Source organism: Anopheles moucheti, chromosome 3 (genome assembly GCF_943734755.1).
Source record: "Anopheles moucheti chromosome 3, idAnoMoucSN_F20_07, whole genome shotgun sequence".
Classification (NCBI taxonomy): domain Eukaryota; kingdom Metazoa; phylum Arthropoda; class Insecta; order Diptera; family Culicidae; genus Anopheles; species Anopheles moucheti.
In genome coordinates this window covers 91,481,753-91,504,006 of record NC_069141.1, presented here as the reverse complement: position 1 = coordinate 91,504,006, position 22,254 = coordinate 91,481,753, and the positions used below count along the sequence as shown (strand labels likewise).

Below are 22,254 nucleotides of genomic sequence, written 5' to 3'. Positions count from 1 at the left end.
GGATAGAATTATAGAGAAATAACATGAGAAGATAGATACTGGGATTTAAACGCTTAAGCTAGCTCACTCTTCCATTATTTTATGTATCTTTATTGTTTAAGATCTTACTAAAACAACCATATTTAACCCTACCCTTAGCGTTCAGATGAGTTTACTCTGTTTCTAACACTTGAATTTTGTGCCATTGGTGATGGACACCGTGTTGCGCGTTTGATCCGTTCCTTGAAGACGTTTTTTTGCTTCCTATTTTTCACTTTCTTACTCACGTCCCCAATACATACACTGCTTTCATATGAACAGTCGGGCTTTCTTGAAAACATTGATCCTCTGAATCAGCTTGATACAATCACTAACAACATTTATCAAACATCGAGAGGATGTGGAACGAGGACTCAGATATCCAGACAACCAAAAACAGCATTTATCAATCAGTGAGCAACAGTTAGACATTCCGATGGAGTGTGATCGATTCAAAATTTAAACCACTTCACACACAAAACAGACTATAGATATAATTTTGTTTCGTTAACCGTAGACCTGCAACCCGGTTGTGTTGCAGGGGCAAATTGTATTTTTATATGTTTGTTTGATGAGAATCATACAAAAGAAATAGTAAACTGTTGGTGTAAATGGAGGCAAAATAGGACAAGATAACTACATTTGGGATTAAAGAACTAAAGCAAACCCGTTTTCGCCAGACATACGTAGCCACATTTGCACAGCGAACACTTATATTCAGCGAAGCATAACCAAACTAAAAAGCCACAAAAAATCATACACATTTCGAATACAGCCGCAGCAGCATCAGAAAACATAAGCGAACGGTGAACAGTCGTTTCATGTAGTAAATGAAAAAGAAACAAGACGGGATAAGAGAAAATAAATTTAATATACAAACACTACAAAAGAAGAGGAATAAACACACATGGAGCGCATTTAAGAGAAAGCATTGTAAATAAAAGAATCTTTACAGTGTAATAAACAATAAAAGTGGTTTATGCTCGAGAATGTTTCATATGTTCATATGTGCGTTCTATAACATCCTGCCGGAATGGCTCTTTATGGTAAGCTAAGTGAGCAACACAAATAGTTTTTTAATAGATTTCCCAATAATTTGTGAGTGCACCTACCACTGTCCAATATGGTCGGGCCGTTGGTCGAATCTTGCAACTGTCACTGGCTACTGTCAAAAAATATGGAGTGACAATCAGTAACAAACATAAAGAACAAGAAGCAACAAAGCATACGAAACGTTCTGGTTTTGCGGGTGATAAAAGTGATGAATAAACCGAATAAAAACGCGCATACACGGCTCGAAATGGATCTGTAACTTCGTATGAGCATTGCTTAACATAGTGACACAACGTATAGGACACCTTGCTGCTTGAAAAGGGGCGTGCTGGCACCGCTTAGCAATAGCACGGTGTATCGTACAATTCCTGTTTGGACCTGTTGTATCTTGTTGTGGCTGAAGTAGTCCGGACTCCGCAACTGTAAAGGCGAAAACACCACTTCTGCCGCGAACAGTTGATTTGCAACAGAGGATCCACCGCTTGTGCCAAATAAAACCACTAGCAAAGTTGTGCCAAAACTGAAGACGAACCATACATTTGGATTCAGCTGCCATTGTTTACCTTCTGCCGGTCATCCGACCTGCTAGCGCAAGGTGCTAGAAATTGCATTGTGGCACAACATCGGATTGTGTGGTAGAAGATGTATACCCATACATAGCAGCGACGTTTTCAGCATGCTTCAAGCGGTTTTAAATGAATGTGGCGGACCCTGTGTTACCAAACAGTAGAAACAGATCGACAGCATTGCGTGTAATTGTTATTGCTATCGACATTCACACCATCGCAACTACGGTAATCGGATCCCAGCGAAGTAAGGGGATCGCATATGCACACTAACTCCATCAAACTATCACCATGGGCAGCTGCTTGACATGCTTCCGTACACCGCCCAACACTAATGTTTCCACTGCAACTGGTGTTCCGAACAATGTCGGTGGTACGACCCATGATCCCGCCCTGACGTACACCGAAATGGACGCAATTGGTCATGGTAGGTATTCGAGACGTTAGCCTAACAATCGTTCAGGACATTTATGAATAGCATCTTGTTATTATTCTCCTCGTAGAAACCGACGACCTCCTGCCCGTGAGCGTAACCGGGCATCGAATGGGCCATGGGGACAAACGTTCCGGAGGAAGCTTTAAAAAATCGACTGTCGGTGGAATGTTGAACGGAAATATTTCGTCCGCGCTTACCGGCAGCGGGACGGTCGGTGTTGGCGGAATGATCGGTTCGACCGGCGGTTTAATGCCAGAAAACATGAACAATAATGGAACAGGTAGCAAGGAATTGTGTGGAGGTATGGGTGGTCTTCAAGTATTGCTGTCCGATAACGATTTGAACAGACTGTTCGAAAACTATAAGGATACACAGGAAGATGCAATACTATCGGAGGGTATCGAACGGCTGTGTGGTGATCTCGGCTACAAGCCGGACGATTTTGCGATACTCGTCTTGGCGTGGCGCTTGGACGCGAGTCAGATGTGTCAGTTTACGAAAGCCGAATTCATCCAGGGCTTACAGCGGATGAATGCGGCCAGCATCGAAGACATACGGACTCGGTTGCAACAGATCGTGGAACGACTACGCACCGACAGTACGGAGGACTTTAAATCACTGTACCGGTTTACGTTTCGGTTCGGCCTAGAGCCGGGTCATCGGATACTTTCCCTGGACATGGCGATCAGTTTGTGGCGGCTCGTGTTTACCGTCCATACGCCCGAAATTCTGCAGCGCTGGTTGGATTTTCTCGAGCAGCACCAACACATCCGAGGTGTCCCGAAGGATACCTGGAACATGTTTTTAAACTTTGTGGAAACCTGTGATATCGAACATTACGATGACACGGAGGCGTGGCCAAGCCTCTTTGACGATTTTGTCGATTATGAGCGGGAACGCACGGGTCGGATTGCGAAGGTTAAGGACGACAGTGGTGGAGAGCCGCCACCGGGTCATTCCGACTGCAACGGCTCATAGTATTTTGCTAGGTAACACCCTTTAACCACTGTATTCTTTTCCCCTCATGCATTTTTTTATAAAATCATCATACCCCGTTTTGTCCCATGTACGGTGAAATTTTTTCAGTCTTCGGAACACTGACTGATCGGACTGACTGATCAATAACGCAAATGAACGCCGGTGATCTCCTTACATGTATTTTTTTTCCCTGCTAAATGTGCTGCCGTCGTTAAAATTAGCAATGTTTAGCAAAACCCGTGACGGACGAAGACCGGTGACATTTCCCCGACGTTTTTTATAGCATTTTTATTATTTATTGAATTCATCGTATCATGCGAAGCACCTTCCGAGACATTTACGCGGTCTACCGACGAGAGGAGCATTCGAATTTTATTATCGGATCACATGGAAATAGTACTTGTGCACAAAAGCAGCTACAGACTGCACGTCAAGTGTTATTCTTCCAACGTTTAATCCGTTCGATATATACGTTTGTAGAAGGGAATTGTTTTCAGCGATTCTACATCATTTATAGGTTTTACCGAAGTTGTTCATGCGGTGTAGTATTCATTCGTTTAATGGTTTATTACGTTCAGAAACCTTAGTAGGAGGAAACAGAAGTTAGAAAAAAGAAAGCCGAGAGACGATTACAAAACCTTAGAAGACAAATTGGATCGTTTGTTGTTGAAATTTATCTCGTTGTACAAGTTTTAAGGTCAAAAGCGATGCGAAATTCGCTTACACGGTGCAACCACAGTACATGTGTGTTTTGTGATTGCCAACAATTAGTTGCGGAAAATAACTTTGCGAAATAAAAAATCACACACAATAGCGTAAACGACGAATCACGAAAACAAAAATTCTAGAGACAAATATTTATGTAGAGAGCATAATGGCTGTATCGCATATAAGCCGCGAAAGATCGCTGTGAGGCGAGAGTACTGAGTATATAGATAAAAGAGGAACCCCATTCCCATCATGCTACTAACGCGATCGTTTTTGTGTGCGAGATGCAAATTGAAACAAATGATGGCAGAGAATGAAGAGCCAGAAGCCGGCGATCAATGTGATTAATTCATAACTATTAGTGCACGGTCTTATTTTCGGTTCTTTTCCAAGCGTGCTATCTAATATGCATATAGTCTAAAACGCGCAGCTAACGTTTCGATTGCAATACGGTGGCGAACTGAAGGAGGGAGCATTTTCCACGTGGCGGCTGCGGTCAGTAACTGATAACTAACTTAACGGCGGATAATCGGATTGGCGGATATCAAAACTTAGTGTAATTATCGCATTAACATTAAACGGTTTTGAAATAAAGGAAACAAGCCTATCTCTATCGTACTGTGTCGTTCTAATTTTTCATTCTTTTTGGCCTTTATACTTTCTATGCATTTTGAGTTGAAATGATTAATTGTACCTTTCTTTATCTCGTATTGGTATTGATAAAGCGGATAGTTTCTTCATATATAGCCAAGATCTTCTACCCTCTCGGCTTGCTGGGTCCAACGATAATCGTCGCTAAACTATTCATGCAGCAACTATGGTCGCTTAAGAAGGATGGAAAGGCATGGGACTGGGATAGCGAACTCCCATCGCACTTACAGCATGAGTGGTTAAGGTTTCACTCTTCATTAGAATCACTTCGTGATTTACGCATTCCGCGCTACACTTCACAGCACTCGGTTACAAATCTTCAGCTATACATTTTTGCAGATGCATCACAAGTGGCGTATGGTGCTTGCTGCTACATTCGGGCTGAAAGCATGAAAGGAGTCGTGGTTCACTTGCTTACAGCAATTGTAAGCGCGAGCCAAGTATTGCAATGGTCAATCAGTATCCCTGAAAGAAAACCAACTGGTGATCGTCAAAGAAGACAACATGCATCCTATGTTGTGGGCAATGGGGCGTTTTCTTTCGGTTCATCCTGGCAAGGACAGAACAGTTCGCGTAGTGACGCTGCGCACAGCATCCGGTAAACACGTCGTACGCGCAGCAAAGCGGTTGGTAATGTTACCCAATCCAAATGTGCTCAGCAATTTGGATAAGATTGGCACTGGCACTGAATAGCATGCAGCAACAAACCATGTTTTCGTTTATTTACTTTCATAGTTGTAAGTGATAACAAGGCAAGGCACATACCCATATATACCCATAAATTCAATTTTTTTGGTGACCGGAATGTGAGAATTAAGGTTTATAAAAGAACATTCCTTTCACATTCCTATCAAACGCAAGAGAGAGTGGGGGAAAAGGCAAAACTGATCCTGCATCTCTTTCGTATTTTGCGCCGATCGCGTCCGTCGAAAACGCTCAGAAACGGTGAAATTTTTGGTTTCCAACACCAAGAGAGCATGATCAACGAAGAGATAGCACAAATTTCCGTACCAGCAGGCAGCATTTCATATAGCTGTACCCTTCCCTCTACTGATCATAGCGCTTGATCCGTCGACTGATCTTTCCTCTCTTTCCGTTCGTCCAATCAGTACAGTGCGTACCACAACTGTACCCAAGTTTATTTTTATACAAATAATAATGTGGAATATTGATGGAAAATATTTATGTATGGAATCCTTCTAAACCCCCGGACACTCCATGACGACAATAGATATAAATATTGCAAAATAACCGAACAATAAACAATACATAATGTCTTCGGAAATAGTGGCACTCCATGTTTCCTACTCCTAATAATTAAAAAAGTTACCTGCTATCCAGTTATGAGACGCACTGTAGGAACTGGATGGATAAAATGAGACGGAGGATTCTCGCCACAGTAGGTGAGCTATTTACTCTATCGATGGCTCTCCCTAGTTTGATATTATGTGTAACTAATAGCCAATAGTAGAAGATCTCTCATTCTGATGATTGATCAATACCATCAAAGCGAATGATAACGTGAGTATGCGATATCAATATGTTATGTACAAACATGGCGGATCCTTGTGCGAATGGGATTGATGTTATCTCCTCTCATGGATGCTCTCTTGGTGTCAGAAATCACAAAACCGGTCGCTTTTTGGTGGCTCCGATCGCATGCGCGGAGACTTCGACGAAAGGAAACGCGCTTCAAAATAATATGCAATGACGACTGAGAGACCGTGCGCTCCTCTAGCTCTTTTAAGCTGGACACTAATCACTAACGGTAATTAATTCTTTCCATTTTGCTCTCTGTTGTCCCCCAACAAAGATTGTCATCAAGAAGAAGGATAACCATGTGCGAATTCGCTACACTTCCTTCACAAACCAGCAAAAATCAATCCACTTACTGTTACTGGAAGTTAACAGACTGGTCCGTTTGCTCCGCAACATGTGGTGGAGGCGAGTCAATCTGCTACCATCTTGGCAAGGGTGTAACCAAGGAGGAACTGTGCCTCCGACACGCGTTTGGTAAACGACACGAACCGATCGTTCTCGACTGCAATGATGATCCGTGTCCGTTCATCTGGTGGGTTGGTCCGTGGCAGTTGTGTCCAGTTACATGATGCAAACCATTCCAGCGGGTTCCGATAAGAAATCGATCGATTTAGTGTGAGGATTCCAATTCGAACGCCAGATCGGGCGCAGACTGCAGTAACAAACAACGTCCACATGACAATGAACCGTGCGGTGAAGAGTTACCGCTTTGCCAGGACATTCAACGAACCAGCCAGGAAACGGAGCGTGTCGATACGGTGACGCCAACGGAGGAACCCACTCTGCCCGATCTACCATCACGCTCGACACAGGCAGACTATGAGGTAAACAACAGCATCTGAAACCACGGTTCGCACGATTCGCGAGTAGCGCCCGCACAGCGATACTTAATGGACCCATTTGTTCATGAACTAGTAGAGAGAAGATTTGTGATATTAACATCCATTGTACTGCTTTTTATCCGTATCGTCGTATGCTGAGCGGTGTCCACGTCCTTGGGGCACCGGCACAGCTCAGCTCGTCGGTATATTCATGCAAACTATATACTCAGCACAAAACCGCATGCAATCAGCATCTGCTGGTGGCGACGCTTCCTTCTAAACGCTTTTACGTACATACGTGTTTGTATGAAGTATTTTGTGGACAGTGTTTTTGTGTGTTTAATAAAAGTTTATTTAATAGTTTGATCTTCGGATTCGTGATTGAGTTGAGAAAAGGGATCAACGGCGGATCAAACGGTAGACGGAGTAGGCGGTCGCCTAGGGCCTCGCCGTGTTGGGAGCCCCAAAAATTGTGTGTAGTAGTGTGAAGGGTACCACAAGAGGCCCCTGGCGAAATTTGGCATCGAACTACCCGTGGGATGATTCAAAGTGAGTTCAGGAGCCCCTTCTTACTGCGCCTTTAGCTTTGCTTCATATTAAGGGTCTCAATGCCCCCAAATTCACCGTTTTTTTAAAATTAGAGGCCCCATTTACAATTCCGCCCTGGGCCTCCAAGGGGATTGATCCTTCACTGACCACGATCGTCGAACTTTGTCATCATTTTAGAGGTAAATTACTTTTGTTCTCTACAATATTCTTTTTTATCTTCTACTTTTACTGAATAACAAAGTAGTACCTTTAAACGCCAACTTCTAAAAGAATATTAGTGTATCTTTTAAACACATTTCCTTAGATGGGAATGGATGGCCAGATGTGATATGGGTACTTTATTTCCTTTGCCCTTGAAAAGTTCCCGCCGAGATTTCGGCCCCAAAAGTCATTGCCATTGCAGTGCCGAGTAAGACGGAATGATCGATTGCTTCCTTCCGGCGTGATGGCATCAGCGCTGACGGATAGCATTTATTTACCAGAAGAAATTAGTAAATCTCTGGTCTTCTTTCTATCGTACCACTGACGTTCTAGTACAGTGTGTTTTTTGCATGGATTCCTCCACAGAAAAGAAGGAAATGAGTTGCTAAATACTGTTCGGCTTCATTAGTTTCGGTATCGAACTCCGACAACCCAACCAAAACACCGTACGAAAATGTTGATAGATTTAGCCGAGATTTACCAAATTTAACAAGTCATTCGTACATAGTTTGCTTTACCCTCTGAAGCTTAGTTTTGCGAGGGTTGCGATTTAATTGGTAAATCATTTTTAACTAACTCAGGCTCAGCCACGTGTCTAACAACCTATTGTTTTGCGATCGATTGTATTGTTATGGAGGTTTTGTTTGTGTAAATTATATTACAGAATGGCGTGTATCGCGAGACTGGGTAAAAAGTTCTACAACTAATTGTGCGGTTAATTGGTTGGGACATGGTTGGTTGGCTCACCTCATGCATGGTTTCGTTTGCCAGCCACGACGAAACGATACCAATCGGACTAATGGCTCGATTAGGCAAAGCTTGGGAAAATAGATGTGCCAAGTGAGCGACAGTGAAATTGGTGTAACTTACTTTAGTGACGATCTGAAGAATGGTTCGTTATGGTGTCGTTTTAAACTTCTGGAGATGGCTTCTGGTTACGTCAAAACGTGAGTTGCATTGACGTCATTCCGTGCGGATGGATCTGGTTTTGAATAAATACGTATCGAGAACAGCCATGATGCAGTGTGCCACGAACGTTGCGTACTCATTTTCCCCAAAACCCATGATGTGCCACGATTTGATGGATTGATAAATGTGTGGCTCCGTGTCATGATCCTGGATAAATACACACCCAGGGCTAGGTTAAATGAGAAAATTAAGCAAACGGGGTATTTCCGGTGTGGTGGCTATTAACCGACATGACTATCGCATTCAAGAGAAGGTCAATCAGGAGGGAGGGTTAATTTATTAAGCATTGTCTGTCGCACGTCTGGGAACGACAACGTTGATGTTGGAAAGTGCGATGCTGATAGGTGCGAGGACAGGTCACAATTTCATCACCCTGTCCAATGAGCTGGAGGAAGGCCATGAGAGAGATAAGTTAATTTATCCGTTTTTCGCCAACGTGAGCTAACAAAGGAGCATTTTCCACATTTTCCCACTTCTTCCATCGATTCCAAGGTCATTAGACTTGTTGTCGTCAAATTCTGCGGTTGAGCGTGACTACAGACTGCTTGTTAATCAGGCATTGACAAATTGAGAAGATATGGAACACGATATAGGCGTTCTATCTATGAGTCATTCATTTTGCTCGCTTCTAAAACTCTAAACTAAATCTGGACCTTTCCAAATGTGTTTATCCATATTTGGGGGTCACTGCTAACTGTCGATTTAAACGACACAATACTGAGAAGATATGGAACACCCTTAGTTATGTCCTAATCACAATCTGTTAATCTATTAACCTAGATTTAGTTAGAATCACCAGAAGCTACAGTATTCTCCACAATGACTAAATTATTTTCTGACTATTTACTGCATTGAAAATACGCATAGCAAAAGTTAATCTTGCAATAGAGAGGTCTGAATTCTGCCATTTGACAGCAATGGTACAGTAAGCTCCAGAATGTCTAAAGCGATTTCTGGCCATTTACTGTATTGACAAAGCATTTCCTAAAGTTGAATCAACACACCCAATTCATTGTCTTTAGATTATCTTGACTTAATTAGCCGTCAAGTGTTCTGTGGTTTTATCAAGAACTGCGGAGTTAATGTATCATCATTCTTGTGTGTTGAATTTCGGAGTATGTACTGCATTGACTAAACGTTTTTTGGGTTGAGGGAATACATCCAATCTAGCCTAGAAAATATCTTGACCTAATTGGGCGTGGATTGTTCTGTGGTCTCATCATTCATTGATGGAGATAATGTATCATCTCATTCAAGGTATCCTAGTGACTGATACAACGACCTTTTCAACCTTCACCTGTCAGATCTAGTTTCATCTCTGCAAACCGGATATCATTTTATCATCTTCCTAGTGCATATCGTTTTGTATGGCGGATAACGACAACACCTAGCACTGGTTCGATTTCCTTCAATCTCTTTATGAATACATTAATAAATTTTACTTCAATCGATAGTGTGAGTCACAATAATCCTCCCAAAACCACTAGAAGGAGAGAAGAAATAGTGTTGTTCGATCCGGCGGTCGTCGTTTTGGCGTTTTGGCCGACGATGCACTGAACGAGTAGAGAGTGAGAGAAGTCAGTCTCACGTTGGTGTATGTCGCTAGTTCACCATGTGCACACACAACGCATTGATTATGTTGCGCGCCGGTCAATATCAGCATCCCGCCCTCTTCAGCACCACACTCTCCCTGGGTGTGTAAGAAAGGAGACCCGTACAATGTTGTCATTCCCCTACTCCTGCGCTTGCTGTCAACATGCGGTCGTGTCGTTCGTGTGTCGGCTTTGCGAGAAAAAACCCGACACGACCGTGGACCCGGGCTGACCGGGCCCGGATTTTCGGCAGCAAGATCATTACGATGCACGCGCTGGCCCAGGTCGCACGCACATTGTTCACGCACGCTCGCCGCCCGAAAATAAACTGCCGCCGCCGTTACGATCATTCAAAAGTAACGCAACCGTGTGTAACCGCCAGCAGTCTGTGTCCCGGAGTCCGGTCCCCGGGAAGTGGTGTGATTTTGTGGTGATTCGATCGATCGTTGTCAACCGTGCACCGTGGTGTGAGTGTGTGATTAAGTGATTTTTCCGACCGTAGCAAGGAAAATAAACAAAGCAGTGCGTGTAACGTCGTTGCCGTCACTGGCACGTGTGCCGCGTTGGCCATTATTGAGCCGTTAAGCAACCGCCGCACATTGTATCGCACCGGTCGAGAAAAGGGTTTCCGTTGCAGTACTTTCGGGGTGCATTTCGTTTCACGTGCTGCATCTTTCTAACCTCATTCAGGTTTCCTTCGCCTAGGAGACCGCCCGCGCTTTGATTGGACGCAAAACCCTGGTGCGGCATTTTGTGTGCTTTTGCGTGTCGTGTGCGCGTTGTTTCACTTTCGTTGCGCGTCTCTCGCTGTTCGGAGCAGCACGCTCAATGCGGTCGTTGAGTTTTGTTATGTGATCGATGAAATTCGCGCGATCGCGCAGCCTCCAAACGGCCCCGTCTTTGTCGTCATCGCTGTGTGCCAGCCTCCCCCCGAAAAACAGTGCCCGAAAAGGAAAGAAGGAATCGACGAAGCTCGCGCGAAGCAACAGCAGAAAACCCCACAAAAGCCACCCTGTGCCGCGCGGTGGTGGTGGTGCGGTACCGTGCCGATCGGTTTGCCCGAAAAATTGCAGCCAGCCCCAGCCAACCAGCCCGGGTTGCAGGTGGGGTGGAAAATTTGCCCCCTTCATTTGTGTTTCACGGGGGTGATCTTCGTCCGATTCGGTGAGGACGCGAAGAAAGCCAAACAGAGCCAACGCCAAACTCAAACGCAGACTGCGTGTGCAAAAGGGTTGCGGCAGATCGGTCAACAATCGGCCAAGTGAAGATCCGCGTTTGTGCGAATGTGTGTTCCGGGATCTGCGGTATCCGTTTCGTCCATTTCGTATGGGGTGTGTGTGTGTGTGATAATAAAGATTACGTAAACAAAGTACACCCCAAACGATCTACAAGCAGCCGGCTGGCATTATCTTGTCCGACCTGACCCGAACCCGGGTATAGTGAACTGGAGTGGACTTGGAGTTGAGACTGAGTTTGACTGGGTTGTGGCAGGAAAAGAAGCAAAGAAAGTGCTTTACGAGAAAGAGAGAGAGAGAGAAAGAGAGTCGAAACAACCACACCCTCATCCATTTCTGTGTAACACAGCAGCTGATGATCATAAACGTTGTAAAGGGGAGATTTTTGGCCAAAGGTGACCGTAGAACACGAACCCAGGGATAACAACCCCGACAGAATACCTTTTGGAATTGAACCATTTTGCAGCTGTTTCTAAATCTCACCTAGCACGTAGAAGAACACGCAAGAGATCAAGATGCTGAAGACATGCAGTTCCATCATCTGCGTTGCAGTCCTTTTCGTAGGGTTAGGTCTGGCAACCGTCACCCAAACGGGCAGCGACGAAGAGGACATCGCAAACAACGTGGCTAACGTGACCCAAAGCGACACGCAACCGACCAACAGTTGCAACGGCACGCAGACCACAACTTCCGACACAGGGACTAGCATCCCTTGCATCGGGGGTGGAACACTGCCAACGCAACAACAAGCGCTGAGAGGCAAATTAAATAATGCGACGTGCGTGAGTGCGTTCTGTGATGCGGTGGTGAACAACAGTGCCGAGGAGCTAGATGACGATGTGATTAACGCCACCGTCAGCAAGGGCGGCCACTCCCAGCAACATCAACATCGCTCACATCTGCTACCACCGGCAGTGCTGGGGGAAGATGAGGAGCAAGGTACGCGGGGGGCGGCCCTCGAGTACGGTGGCAAGAAGGTGGTGCTGAAGGCGGAAGTGCTTAAGCACACTTCCGTTCTGTACGGTCTCATCTCGATCGCCGAACGGGACGAACTGTCGGAGCGATGCTATCGTGAGCTGCAGCGCGTCTACCATGGCATACAGCAGAAGGAAATCTGGGCGATGAAAGGTAGGCATGTGGTTCGTTTGTCTGTTGGGCTTCGACTGACGAGTCGTGGGCAATACATCTGCAATAACTATCGCAATTTCTCACTAATAACAGGTTACCGTATTTAAGTAGTGTTACGCTCATTTTAAGCAAATCAATCACATCAGTTGCTAGCGATTGGCGTGCTGAAACGTTCCATTTTGTTTACGTCCATTTTTGGTACTTCCCCCTCGAAAGGACAATCGTGAGTGGGGGGACTTCGTTAAGTCTAATTCGATTTAATTCTATGCTGCGTAGTGCGACCTCCCCTGCGGCACGGCAACACGTGCGCCCGATTGCGTGATGTGTGTTTTTGCTGTTGTTGTTGTTGCTGCTGCTACTGCTGCTATATTCCAATTCTAGAATTGGGTCCTAGTGAAAACAACAATCGTGTCGTGTTATACTAAGCCGGCGGGAACGCAAAACCCGATTGTTTTATTCCCGCTTGACGAGCGCGTCTCTCTGAAAGTTTGTTTTTTTTTTTAGTGGAGATTCGAGTTGCGTGCGGTGTTGCGCAGCAGCAGCATGGTGCTGGTGATATTACTCAATGTACTTTTACTCTCGATTCGCGCCACCATCACGAAACCGAACCGTCATCAGTCGCTGTGCGACGTCATCGTGCAGGAGAGGCACTATGGAGCTTTGGAGTTTTTGGGAGTTTTAGGCCCGGAGACCCGGTTTAGGCCTTATGTTTGAGCCCAAGTCTTGTTTCCCACCTGCCCTAACGGGTGAGGCAAGTGCCTGAGCGCATTTTGCGCACGCCGGTACGCACTACCACCACCGCAGTAGTAGCGACAGCAGCATCGAAACGAATCTCGAATGCGTATCTAGAGCGACGCCAATTTGGGGCTGCGTGTTTTCGCTTGTTTGTTGTGACTCTTTCTCTCTCGGCGAAGGAAGGGTGTGGTGGGTGGATATGACCGGGGAGGAGGCAGTGGCAGTGGCCGGTTTAAGTTTAAGCACACCGCTGAGGATGGTGGGAAATCCCTTCGAGCAACGCGCAACGTTCAAGGTCAGGAATTCATCGACGCGCAAAGTGTGGTCACTTGTAGGACCCATCGAGCTCCCAGAGACGAGGTGGCGGTTGGCGAATGAAACGCCCCAAGGGACGGTGGGAGGTGATGATCGATCGTCACGTGATGAAAAGCTAATACGATGCAACCAATCAATTCGATTATGTTGGATATTATGCTCTCGTGACGTTTGTTGACGCCTGACGCGCTTGTCTGACCCTGGGGGAGAATGATCTTGCATTGATATTCTTACCAACTTCTTTTTTCAAATTTCGGGTGAATAGACGACTCATTTTGCCGTTGTGAAACTGCCCTACGCTGTCCTCACCGATTGCGTCTTTGTTGGGTCACCTTCAAGAAAACCCTAATTTTCATCACTGAAGGACGATAAGGCAGCAAAATGGGGCCTTTAAATGGAAATTAATTGTAGGTTAGACGATGAAAACGCGCCACGGCTATTCTGTTCTCTGGCTGTGGACAAACTCGTACCGTATTTGTGGAGGAGAGGGGGTCAATCATTTCCAAAGTCTAAACAGTTGAATCGGTACGAACGGTGCGCAAAACAGCTAATGGAACGCTTAAGTGTTTACCTTTCTTATTTCGTTTTGCAGCAATGATCAACTAAAGATTGCATCGGCTTGAATGTTGCACTTTCGCAAGACAGTCTCAAATCCAAAAATACTACCTGCGTAGCATCTTGCTGTCCTTCGCGCGTGAGAAGCACCTACCAAACCTCCTTTCTTCATGGGCCATGGATATTTTGCGCTCACCGTTCAATTGCATCAGGTTGAGCGCCGAAGCTGCGGTCGGTACTTTATTTGTTCAAGAAAATGTTACTTCCAGCGCTAAACATAAAGTTGCTCGGTGATGAAGATGTCAGAAGATGAAGCACTGACCGAAAACCTCTACAGAAAGATAAACATACCTCACGATTTGTGCACTCCTACATGGTCAAACGGTGGAATGCAACACAGGACGCAAGGTTGAATCATTTTTTCTCGGAAAACCCATTAGCATACACAATGAGGAGGGCGATCGGCAACATAAAGCACACATGTTTGTTGACAGAAAAGGGGAGGATAAAAGGGGAAATAGAAGTGTCATAATTTTTGCCATGATCGGGCTCTCGCGATCATCTCGGTGTTCGATGAATCGGCTGCAGGAATTAAGGTGCGATTTGCTTTAATAGACCCGCAGACTCGTACGTCGGTGTCGGCTATCTGGCTCAAGGTTGATACGCCCGTCTTATTGTTCGTTAAACAATTTTGTTTAATCATCAGTGCGAAAAAGAGGATAAAACCCACCACAAACCAGTCAACTTTTGAGCTTAACCTTCATTCCAGTCGTGTGTTCAAAAAAAAACATATTCCTCGAAGGTGGTATATGACACTTTTCTAGCGGTTAGCCTTCGACACGATCGATTCCCGTGTGTACAACAAGTGCGCGTGATCATGGTCGATCACTTTCGGCAAGTGACGGGGTATTGCACTAACCTTAACCTTTCGACCAAACGTTCGACACACGCTTCTCTCAGTGAGTCAGTAGGTGTTTGTTGTTCTACGCGAAAAATAGCGAAGGCTAAGAACCGCAACCACCATCAGCGGAACGAGCAGATTCAAGATTAGGCGGATTATATAATAGGATGCAGATACGAAACAGTCCAATCGGGGCATTGGCTTTTTTTACGCGCAGATCCAAGCGCCACCGCATTAGCATGCAGTATATCAGCAGTATCGTACACGGGAACTTGTCTGTCCGGTCATCCGGAGTGATGCTTATGTAATCAACTTGAACTTCTTCGCTTCGCTGTCACGTCGAGGCCGACCTGTTCCACGGCGGAAAGGAGTTCGGAGTTCGGATAGGTTTTCTTCCCAAGCTTGAGAGGCGTTGTACGATAAGAAGACGCTTGTTTTGTTGGGATTTGAGACACCCCAATCATGAGCACGGGACGAAAATAGGTTAAACTCGCGTCACCAGCGCCGCCGGCGACTGTGTGTGTGTATGTGTGTGTGATTGGTTTTATTTTTGGCTATTTATACTGCTTAATTTATCTGATTGCGTTGACGGAATCGCATCACTGTGCGTGGGTTGCCGAAGGGCCGGCGCAGATAGAGAGAGAGCTCTAGAGAAATTCACCCTGTGTCAGATTTATTCTCATGCCTTACCTTTCTTCTCCAAAATGGTGTGTTAGTTTTCCCTTTTGGTGTTCGATTTCACTGTGAAGATGCAAAGGTCTGGCGATCGTCCATAGTTGTTGTGAGATGATCGATACGTAATACACAACAAGTTCAACCTAAAATCACTGTTAGAGTGTGCATGGTGTTAATAATGACTGTAACTAATGCTTTCCAACCGACAACTTCAGCATCTACTCCAAAACAAACCCGAAATAGCTTTCATTTTTCACACCTAGCCACAAAGACAGCCCGATCCTCTAGGCTCGTCTTTTAGTTTGGCCGCCCCAAAAGTGTGTCTGCCGAATGCCCAATAAATCCAATACATCAACTTGACCAATTATGTTCCTCCAGCTCGCTGTACTGCTTTATTATCACCCTTATCGGAACGGTTACGAGCAGAGTGCGAGAGACCGAAAGTTGTTGCCGCTATATAGTACGGGGCTATTAAGAGGGAAAATTATGCACTTTAGGGTCTTCGGATGCAACGCACGCAAGTGTGAATTAAGTGAATTCAATACGCTCGATCGAGACGTTATTAAAGATGATTGATTTTGCTTCTACAACAGCAAAAATCAAACCGACATAGAAAAAACCATCCGTGCCAATACTGCGGACGAGACTTTGATTGATTTCAACAAAAAAAAGAGGACAACGTAGGAATAACTTCATAACCACGACACATGACGCAGAGTGATGAGTTAATCGCTCATTCTACATAGGTCAAACGCACGTGACGATGCCAAAACATTTAACCTTATTATTTACGAATCGATCGATCGCACCAACACGCTATTGAATTGGTGGAATAATTTTGCAAACTTACGAGCAACAAAAATTCTGCACAGGGTCATCAATTCAACATGGCAAAAAGAATTTTGCAAGGTTTTGGTTCCATTTCGGAGTGGGGTTTTGCTTGCATTATTTCGTGAAAGGCAGACGGTTGACGGTTGATTCATCCTGATGTGGCTAAACCGTAGTTGACATGAGGAAGTGCAACGAAGGATAGCCTTTTTGCCTACCCTTTTTCGGGGCGGATGAAAGGTAGCAGCGATGCTCATTTCATCGTATGAGGACACAACCGGCAGTCAACGGAAGAAATGATTGCGCTTTCAAGGTTAACTAATTTAACGTTGCAATATACCGCAAGACCCTGACCAGGTGAGATAAATAACAATCCGCGTGTTGTTGTGAACCTTGTGGGAACAACAAACCCCTTGGGGCTAGATATTTTAAGGTGTATGCTTATTCCATATGCTGACCCACAGATCACAGACTATTTTCAGTTTATAATAGCTTCCATCTCGCGGTGTGATTGCGGAAATTAAACCGAGTTGGGATACGAGTTCTAAACTCGTCACGGAGGGCTGACGATGAGGCTTGATTGAAGGTAACCTTTATGTTTTAAATATACAAAACAACATCATAGAACATAGCCAATAACAAAGCACACCACACACTGATCCACTCGGAAGCTTATGTTTGAGGCATGATATTCATTTGAGCTATCGTAAAGCTGGAGATCTGTTTTAGTGCCACAGGCAGTACCAAAACCGGGGTTTCATAGCCCCAGAACCAAAGAGTCCATTACGGTGGCTTCTCCAAGGGTTCATTGGTCCGGGTTTAGTAATTTAGTCAGGGTCGCTAACTCACTCCACGGCTAGCCAGCCAGCCCAAACTAACCTTCCGACATCGAAGAAGTAACGGTTTCTTTCCAGCAGGGTTAGGAGAAGCCGCGCGGGCAACCTTTCCGGTGGAATCCAGTGTTGCCTGTTTCTGCCTACCTGCATAATAGAATTGTGTTTGTGCATCGTGCCACAGTCCATTTGGGGTTTTGGGAAAAAGTGCCGCCGAGAACCCCTATTGGCGATAAGAAAATAGAAAGTGACCGAAACGGGTTCGTTCTCGAGGGCGCAAACGTACGTAAGTACCACCTTCGGATTCTCGCTTGCGCGTGCGTTGAAATCACTTGTTTCATTCCGGCCTGTCGCCTGGAATTAAAGGCAGCAAAAAAGCAAAAGTGTACCAGCACGCAAACGCCAAGCGGACCGATCGACGCACGTTTCTGGAATACGAAGAGGGCGCCGGCAGAAGCCGAATGTTGGACTGTTTCATTCATATCTTGCTGTCGGGGATTGTGAAACGGGATCGATACCGGAGCCGGTACGTCATTAGGTGGTTGTGGAGCCCAGCACGGTTGGACCGGTTTTTCCTCTCCTAGATCACATTCGGTTGTCCGTGTCCGAGTGATATTGGCGTTCGATGAGATGCATTTTCAGCTCGGCGTTTTGTTTGCTTCGCTTCGGACAGCAAGAATGGCCGCTCCGAATTGGTTTAACAAATGGCCAAACGCGATTTAATGGATGATCAAACATTGACACGCGGAAGACAACGTACACATGATGAGGAAACAAAGAACTCGCAAACGCTCCACACATTTGCGTGTGGCAAGCATTTGTTCTGCCCTTCGGAGCATTTAGATTTCCTCGTGCTCTGCAACTCGTCCTAAAGCGATCGTTTTGACAGTTTGACGTAGTGTCTCGGCGGAACGTTCCGTATAATCTAATCAGATGCGGTAAAGCGAGATGATTTTACCAAAACGGCGAAGGACATTTTTGCAATTCGCTGTGTCTTTTAGGGGCTTAAAGCTCACCAATACTCCACTCGCTTTGTCACTCACTATTCTAGTTTGGCAACTATGTTTTTGGTTGATCTTTGCAATAGATTTGACAATAAATTGTCTGTGAAAAAAGTGGTTCTCTTCTGTCAATCGACAATCATCTGTTCCGCCAGTGTCTAGCTGTCTCGTTGCTGCAGTGTTTATGGTTGATTTTCTCAATGTCAACTTGTACCATTAAGCACATCCGATACAAGAGAAACAATCTCGCCGTAGGTGCAAAAATATATGATAGTCTACCAATCGGATCGCGCAGGTGATATGTGCGATGGCCATACACGATTTTTTATGATTGGTTTATGTAAATTGGCTCTATTATTCACCACCGCTACGCCGGGGTGATGTTGATTTTTTCTTTCTTGAACAGGAAAACTGTATCCAACGCAAAGATTAGTCACAATCGATTTAGTATATTGGCCCTTCAAGGACATCATTCGGTGAATGTCATACTTTGGTCCAAGATCTGGTTTTCGGACAATTGTTACCAACTGTTTAAAGAAGATATGGTTCTTTGTTGCGAAATACTGAGAAGCGCTAAGAAATTCAATGAAATATTGGATGAATTGAAGAGAACTGGAATTTTATACCGGAAAATAAATCTAAATTCATCTCTTCTACGTCTTTCAACGAACGTGCAGATTCCGGAACGGTTTAAAATATAAATCGCATTTTATTTCTGTTTTTGATCGCTCTTGACTTAATGAGTTAACTTCTTAGCCATTTACCATAGGTTTTGATACGCAAACATTTGATAGGATGTCAAGATGATAGTTATGTTTGAATAGTATTGCGTAATGAATTTGTATGGCATTAGTTAACCACTCTAGTCTGGTATGAATAAACTACTTTAACTGACAAGTAACACAATTTTTATGCAATTGTTTAAATGTGAGTTTTTTTTTCTAGTGCTGGATGCATCCGGTAGCCAGGAGTCAGGCTTTATGTGGGGTCACAATCACTGGATCGGTTCAGAGAAAGGTTGTGAGTCTACGCGTACGCCCCTCTCGATCACGCTATCCGATCGATACCGGCGCAACATGAAGCGCAATCTGGTCACTGCCCTAGCGCCATTCGAACTCGACTATCGGATCGTGTTTGCCAAGCATCAGTCAGCGTGGCAGGTCGACGTAAAGTTCCAGAGCGAGGTAAGTGCCCGGTGTGTTCTGTCTATTGCGCATACACCGACTGACCTTGTCGACGGGGCGGTTCGATATCTGTCGTTTCAGAACATTCTCCACATCGGCGTATGCATTCCGCGATCGTGCACAAACGACGAGTTGCACAATCTGACCGCGCGTTACTTCGACGAGAACCTCGTCCTGGCGCAAGACATCTACGAGTTCAAACCGAACGTGCTGCACGTGAAGAACACCACGCTCGATCGTGCCTTCTGGTCGAAGCCGAGCGTTTTCATCATCGGGTAAGTGATCATCGCGCGGTCATTAATCGTGTCCCTGGACGGCGCAGTGAGAGGGCGACCACAAATTGAGTCATCCTGTTGGTGTATGGATATGGTCGTTCATAATCATCAAGCGCGCGTACCGATTGATTCGATCTGTTGTCGCCCCTCCTTGTAGCGCCAGCGCGTCCGAAGGTGTGCTAATTGGTAACGTCAACGCGAAGAATAGGCCACCCGGCCACCGAGAACCGGTACATTCACCCCGGGGGTTAAGGGCTTTTAGCTATGTTGCAACCAACGCTAAATGGAGCATCGGTTTTTGCTGTGTGGTGTGAAACGTTCTCGCTGATGTATGTTCCATTTGTTCTCGATCTTTTTGTCCCCAGACTCTCACTCGCCTTCACGATGCTGATGGTTTACTTGGCCCATAGCAGAGAACAGAGGTTCATTGAAGAAAGGAATAATAATCATACGTCCGATGTAACTACGGCGTCGGAAGGCGCAGCATCCATCAGTGACGACTTGGCGGAAGAAAGTACCTTCCTTGATCGTATGATCGATAGCTTCAACCTGCGCAAGAACTTGAACACCATCTTCCGCACCGACACTGGACCACAATCGTTGCCCGTTATTTGTGGGATGAAGTAAGTAGTCGATCACCTTCGCGCACACTTCGCACAGCTCGCAGTACAAAGGGTGATCCTTTAATCCTTTAACAGATCGATCTGCTGCTTCCTGATTCTGTGCTTCCACATGCAATGGTACACCTTCTACACCGTGCACAATCCCTCGGTAATGCTCCACTACGCCGAACAGATTCGGTACCAGCTGGTCAGCAATGCGCCCCTGCTGGTGGATGTTTTCTTTGCCATCAGTGGCTTTCTGCTGAGTTACAATTTCATCCGCAACCGGTCCAAAGTGCAGGAGGTCAAGGCGAATACGCTTTGGGAAAATGGCAAGCTGTACGGCAAGATGCTGTTGCATCGCTACCTCCGGTAAGCTTTTGGGGTGCGCTCGTAAGCGGAGTTGCGTGTATCAGCGCTTAGCATCTGACCGTTTTTTTGTTTTTGTTTTGTTTTGTTTTTTTTTTTTGTAACAATCTCTCCCCACCGTAGCCTTTCGCCAATGTACCTGTTTGTGACGGTGTTGGGCGAGCTGACGCACAGCTACATCGTGGAGACGTCCAAGTTTTGGGTCCACGAGCGATCCGATCTCGGCTGTCAGCGGTACTGGTGGCGCAATCTGTTTTACATCCAGAACCTCTACCCGGTGGACGATTTCTGTCTCAGCTGGACCTGGTCGTTGGCGTGCGAGATGCAGTACTACATGCTATTCACCGTGCTGCTCTTTGTTTACGCCAAGTAATAACGCACTGTTCCTCACCATGTCAAATAGAAACGCTAACGACTCCCCCATTCTTCCCGTCCTTCAGGAGCGCAAAGTTTGGCAAGAAAGTGTTTGGTATGTTCGCGATCGGCACGCTGCTCTTTAACATTGCGCTGACGTTGAACTATCGCTTCATACCGTCGTACGACGTGCTGTACAACACGGGCGATGCCCTGTACACGGCGCCCTGGTCTCGAGTGTCTCCGTACGTCGTCGGGGTCTACTTTGGATGGCTGGTGGCGTCGAGTCGTGACAAGTTCACCATCACACAGGTATGCGTCCTAGATACGTTCCTGCATCCAGCAATAAAATAAAGCATGCCTTTTGGTTATACGTTCTTTCAACATCGCCACCAGAATCAATACCGGTGGTACTGGCTGTTGGCGTGCTTCTGCATGACCTTCAGCATGCACTCCACAATCAAGCGCAACTTCCCATTCCCGATTGCCTCGACCGTCATGGTGGCCGTACGGTGGCTGATCTCGTGGGCTGCTTGCTGGGTGATATTAGCCACCGGAACTGGCTACTCAAGTGAGTGTCTTGTCTGCTGCTTGTCTACAACAGTAAGTTTTAGAATTTCCCTTAATTTGTCTGCCTTCCCTTTCCACCTTTCAGATATTGTAACGCGTGCGCTTTCTTCAAAATTCTTCGTTCACATCAACAAACTTACGTACGGCATCTATCTGCTGAATCCACTAATAATCATCGTCACCTTCGGCGTCTCTGATTCCAGCGCCCACGCCGACCCTATACCAGCGGTAAGTTCGACTCTTTCTTACTTTTCTTGTTTTTAATCGAAGGGTTTTTTAACTGATGGGACGTTTCGATTATTTTTCCTGGACTATGTTCTGTAGATCGTAATGGCATTCGGCGTAACAGTGCTTTCCTACCTAGCTGCGATCGTGTTTTCCGCCTTCTTCGAGATACCGTACTGTAGAATCTCGAATGAAATCCTAAAGCTCAACCGTAAGGTCTCTTCCAACATCCCCGTTCATCCTTCTCCCACGATCGTCGGCGAACCGAAACACCCACCGTTTTCGCCGGTGATCGCCAGTGAAGAAAAGATTAAGTGATACGCGTTGCAGGAAATTGTACAGGGGTTTATGCCACAGTGACGCTAGTGAAGTTTTCCGCTACGGAAGA

The 22,254-nt window shown here is 45.6% G+C and overlaps 2 protein-coding genes across 2 annotated transcripts; both read left to right on the top strand.

Moving 5' to 3' along the window:
• Positions 1-1,253: 1,253 nt before the first annotated feature.
• LOC128301578 (DCN1-like protein 3) lies at positions 1,254-4,367 on the top strand. Its single transcript, XM_053038132.1, has 2 exons — positions 1,254-2,064; positions 2,141-4,367. The coding sequence occupies exons 1-2, from the start codon at positions 1,929-1,931 to the stop codon at positions 3,049-3,051; spliced, it is 1,047 nt and encodes a 348-aa protein (XP_052894092.1). The 5' UTR covers positions 1,254-1,928; the 3' UTR covers positions 3,052-4,367.
• A 7,464-nt stretch (positions 4,368-11,831) lies between these two features.
• LOC128304618 (nose resistant to fluoxetine protein 6) lies at positions 11,832-22,184 on the top strand. The gene is made up of 10 exons (XM_053041824.1): positions 11,832-12,444; positions 19,233-19,471; positions 19,553-19,746; positions 20,112-20,369; positions 20,445-20,720; positions 20,841-21,086; positions 21,158-21,383; positions 21,468-21,642; positions 21,727-21,869; positions 21,966-22,184. The coding sequence occupies exons 1-10, from the start codon at positions 11,832-11,834 to the stop codon at positions 22,182-22,184; spliced, it is 2,589 nt and encodes an 862-aa protein (XP_052897784.1).
• Positions 22,185-22,254: the final 70 nt, after the last annotated feature.